The sequence below is a fragment of the Atta cephalotes genome, assembly GCF_000143395.1.
Source record: "Atta cephalotes unplaced genomic scaffold scaffold00032, whole genome shotgun sequence".
Lineage (NCBI taxonomy): Eukaryota > Metazoa > Arthropoda > Insecta > Hymenoptera > Formicidae > Atta > Atta cephalotes.
This window is the reverse complement of record NW_012130096.1, coordinates 1,852,866-1,856,828: the sequence shown is the minus strand read 5'-3', so window position 1 is coordinate 1,856,828 and position 3,963 is coordinate 1,852,866. Positions and strand designations below refer to the sequence as shown.

Sequence of the window (3,963 nt, the reverse complement as noted above, 5' to 3'; positions counted from 1 at the left end):
TTCTTCTCTCTCTCTCTCTCTCTCTCTCTCTCTCTCTCTCTATCTATCTATCTCTCTTTCGTTGCTCGTTCGAGCGACGGAACCCGAGATAATTGCGCGAGGCAACGTTAACCGATGAGAACTGTAGAACATTAATCATGAGCCACCCGTCTCGGAACTCGCGAACTAAACGTGCGAAAATGTTTAATGCAATAATCGCGGTCCTTTGTTGCTGTTCGAACATTTATGTACCTTTCTAAGTACGTTTGTCAGAATAAATTTCTCGATATTTAGACTCGTACCAATGGATGGCCCAGGCACGGTTACATGGGAGGAATTCCTCGAGAATGCAGAAAGGTTTCTTGTTGTTTCAGACAAGATATCGGACGGATGGGAGCTTCACGGGAACAAGGTACATCGTGTACCATCGAGTTACTTATTCGTGCGAATTACATGCAGATCGAACGGACGCATGAAGTATGCAAATTGAATCATTCGATTAACGTTATTAATGGATTTCACAATTATGCAGTCTATTCATCCATTGTTTATTGTATAAACACACGAAATATAAAACTTTATAAAAATTTCACAAGTCGAGTAGTATTTTAAAATTTTGCAATTTTTAAGTTGTATAATTTTGTAAAACCTAAATGGTTAAAATGTGATATCGTTTACGAACTCTTTTAGGAGAAGTTAAAGTTATTAATGATTATTTAAAAAATATCTATTGCATACAGCATCGCTTATTATATTTAAGACAAAAAAATATGTAGATCTGAAAATAATTTTGTTGACTATTAAAATAATTATACAAAATTCGTAATAAGCGATTCTGCAAAAAATTTTATTTTTATGCTTCAGTAAAACCGTTTTTTTCTATGTAAGCAGAACAACAGGTTGCGATAACGTCAAAATAACATTTTTTATTAGAAAAGTAATTTTTAATAATTATTTCGGAGCCATTTAGACAGAAATATATTTTGATATTATATTTTGATATTATCACTATGACTTTTTGTTCTATTTCCCAAAGAATACATCAAAAATAACTTTTGCCAAAAACTAAAATATAATCACAGTCAAAGTTTGATTGTGTTTATTAATATTAATAATCAAAATAAATTCATTTTGATTTTTTGAGTTAACTTTTGTGTGTTTCCTTGAATTGAGTACCCAACGACATTTCACATTATAATTTTGTTTTTATCATGATACGCATATTTAGGATATTCCTGGACAAGCTTATCTGATTAGAAGAGCCAAGTGCTTCATTCCAAGCGATGCAATCGCAAGAAAGGACTGCTCGACCGACGACGATAATGATACCCAGGAGTTCCATGTGAGATTTCGGCAAGATCCGCACGAGGCTGTTTCCACAAGTGAAATGCCTTTTATTATCGAGCATCACATTTTATGGTCTATTAGCTATAGCGTCCCAGTTCTCTTCTTCAATGGCTGGAAATCAGGTAATCCCAAACAACAGCTGACTTATAAAATATTTGAAAAATATCCATTACCTTCGTAGAAAGGGAAGTTTATACCACAAAAATTAAGTTAAAGATTTTTTGAAAGGATGCGGCATGGGGCACCTTCTTGAAATTTTGTTTATGGGAATATGCACAGCTTGAAATTTGCGGTTGTCGGCTACTATACATTGGTGCTACCCTGCCTCGTATGCATCGTTTTATTGATTATAAACGCAAACGTGTCCGACTATTTCAATATTCGCGCAGATATGTCGACGGTATTAATTAATCCCAGTAACGCGTTTCGGTGGAGCGGAAATGCATCATGTCGTTTAGATTAATTAACACTGATCACCTTTTGTGTATTCATCATTGCGGGAAGAGACAATTGTCGTGAGACAAGCGCATTCTTTTTTTCAGCATTTTGTCCCTCTTTTTTTTAGATTTCCTCGGGATTAACCCAGTGAGCGTAAATGAGGCTCAAACGATCCATGGTTACAAATTAAATTACACGGAATTATCGCAAGCAATTCACCCTATCGTCGGCACGCCATTCCTGCAATTACATCCGTGTCTGTCCCAAGGGTTATTGCGGACCATGTCAAAGAGGTGAGAAACAGCAAGAAAATTAAGAAAAGAAATGAGAGCTACATCAAAGGAACTTTACACTCTTTTGAATAATTCTCGTAATTCATCACAATATAATTTTATAATTGCAGCAGGAATAAACTCGTCAGCTGGCTGAGCTGTATAGCATCCGCGGCCCTAAATCTCAAAATACATCCGGAATATTTCAAATTGACTCATTGAAGCCCAGGTCGAACATTCGAAGGAACAATTCCTATAATATTAAACATCCTATTAAATTTTATTCATCCTATAATAGTTTAGATCTTGTAAACCAGTGATGTACAACCAGTATTCTTAATTTTCCAAAAAAATAAAATCAGAAAAAAATCTGATTTATTTTATTTGCATAAAATGAAGAAAATGATTTTATATTTTCCATATAACACATTTTATCCAAGAGACATCCTGGGATGTTCTCAGGACATCTTTAGGATATATCTTGGAGGTCTGTGCTATATCGTCGTGTCGCAAAAAATTCACAGACGGGCCACATGCAGGCCACAAGTTTGCGCATCACTGCTGTATAACCATTTCTACGAGCATTGTTCTTTATATTCCAACTTTACTGAAAGGAGGAAAATACAAGTCAAGATCTGTTTTCTGTAGCTGAACTAGTACTACACTTTTGGAACTTAAAGTAAAATAGATATATATGTTTAGTATTTGACGAAAGCGAAAAAGAAAGTTCTAGATCATTCTATACAAAACAGACCTATATTTTATTTTTCTAAGCTCGTCATTTAATTAACCGATGACTCATACGTCAAAGAAACTTTCCTGTAAGTACCTAAGCATGTTTCAAGAGATCACACCCTGTGTGCGGGAACGTCACCAATTGAGCGATTAGGCACGAATAATTCTAGTCACGAATATTCGACGATTCGAGTGGAATTCGTTCGCGGTTGTCGACAACGGCATGGCGGATCTAGCGTTGACCCATGGTGGGCCGAGCAAATTGCTCGCAATTGGGCAGCATTTCGAGTGCGCGCGCGAGAGGGGAAGCGGAGGGCAAAAAAGGTTACAGCGTGGAAAAGAGAGCAATTAACGCGACCGCGCGCGCGCGGCAATTAGTCCGCACAAGGACGCATTTGCGTGCGGCCCCGGGAATATTCGTTCACGACGAATGCGCAGTTTTCGTATGCGCACAAGTACGTACAGTCGACGACGTTAACGGTATCCGGTATAGGGCGGTTAATACCACTTCTCGCCAATTTTATTTACGCTGTTCGCGAACGCGGGCAATGATTATTGAACCGTACAATTAATTGCATAAGCGAAATGTAAATCTGAAGTATGAGGAAAAGTCCAAATGTAAAAAAATAAGAGACTGAAGATGTTATTGATGACACGATTAATACTATTAATATTAAAGAAGTAGGTATTCCAAGTAGAATAATAATTAAGTCACGGTAATTTCGCATTGACATTAAAAATGATTGAAAATGATATTTAATAATTATTCTAGAATCATTTTGACATCATTTTGATATTATAATGACTTGTTCTGCTTAGGTATTGAGCGGTCATTATTGACCGTTTTCATTTTTTAGATATATTTTCATTAAAAAATAGGATTCTAAAATTTGTTAATTTTTTAATAATAATTATGCTTTTTATAATGACAAACTTTGGTTTTTCATCACTTTCTTTATTTTTATAATATTTTGTCTTTTTATTAATGGTCAGACATATATGCCAATATTAACAAATATACACATAAATGACATACATAATTATTCATATCGAATATAATTAATATTTAGCAAATGTGTATAAAGTTGACCTATACATTGGCTATATCGTCTAAAGGTGCCTTAAGAAGTGTTAGTGGCCAAGGAAAAAGGTCAACAAAAATGACTTAATTTTGGTTCTTATAATGTCAATA

At 35.2% G+C, this 3,963-nt stretch overlaps 1 protein-coding gene across 1 annotated transcript; it reads left to right on the top strand.

Annotated features, from left to right (window-relative positions):
• The first annotated feature begins 283 nt into the window (after nucleotides 1–283).
• LOC105621146 (ubiquitin-like-conjugating enzyme ATG10) lies at nucleotides 284–2,258 on the top strand. Its single transcript, XM_012202616.1, has 4 exons — nucleotides 284–391; nucleotides 1,208–1,448; nucleotides 1,892–2,057; nucleotides 2,168–2,258. The coding sequence occupies exons 1-4, from the start codon at nucleotides 284–286 to the stop codon at nucleotides 2,256–2,258; spliced, it is 606 nt and encodes a 201-aa protein (XP_012058006.1).
• Nucleotides 2,259–3,963: the final 1,705 nt, after the last annotated feature.

Excerpts from the sequence above, each read along its gene's own strand:
- LOC105621146 (XM_012202616.1), top strand. The coding sequence starts at position 284 with ATGGATGGCCCAGGCACGGTTACATGGGAGGAATTCCTCGAGAATGCA. Across the intron at positions 1,449-1,891 it reads CTTCAATGGCTGGAAATCAG|ATTTCCTCGGGATTAACCCA; the intron begins GTAATCCCAAAC and ends TCTTTTTTTTAG. Across the intron at positions 2,058-2,167 it reads TTGCGGACCATGTCAAAGAG|CAGGAATAAACTCGTCAGCT; the intron begins GTGAGAAACAGC and ends TTATAATTGCAG.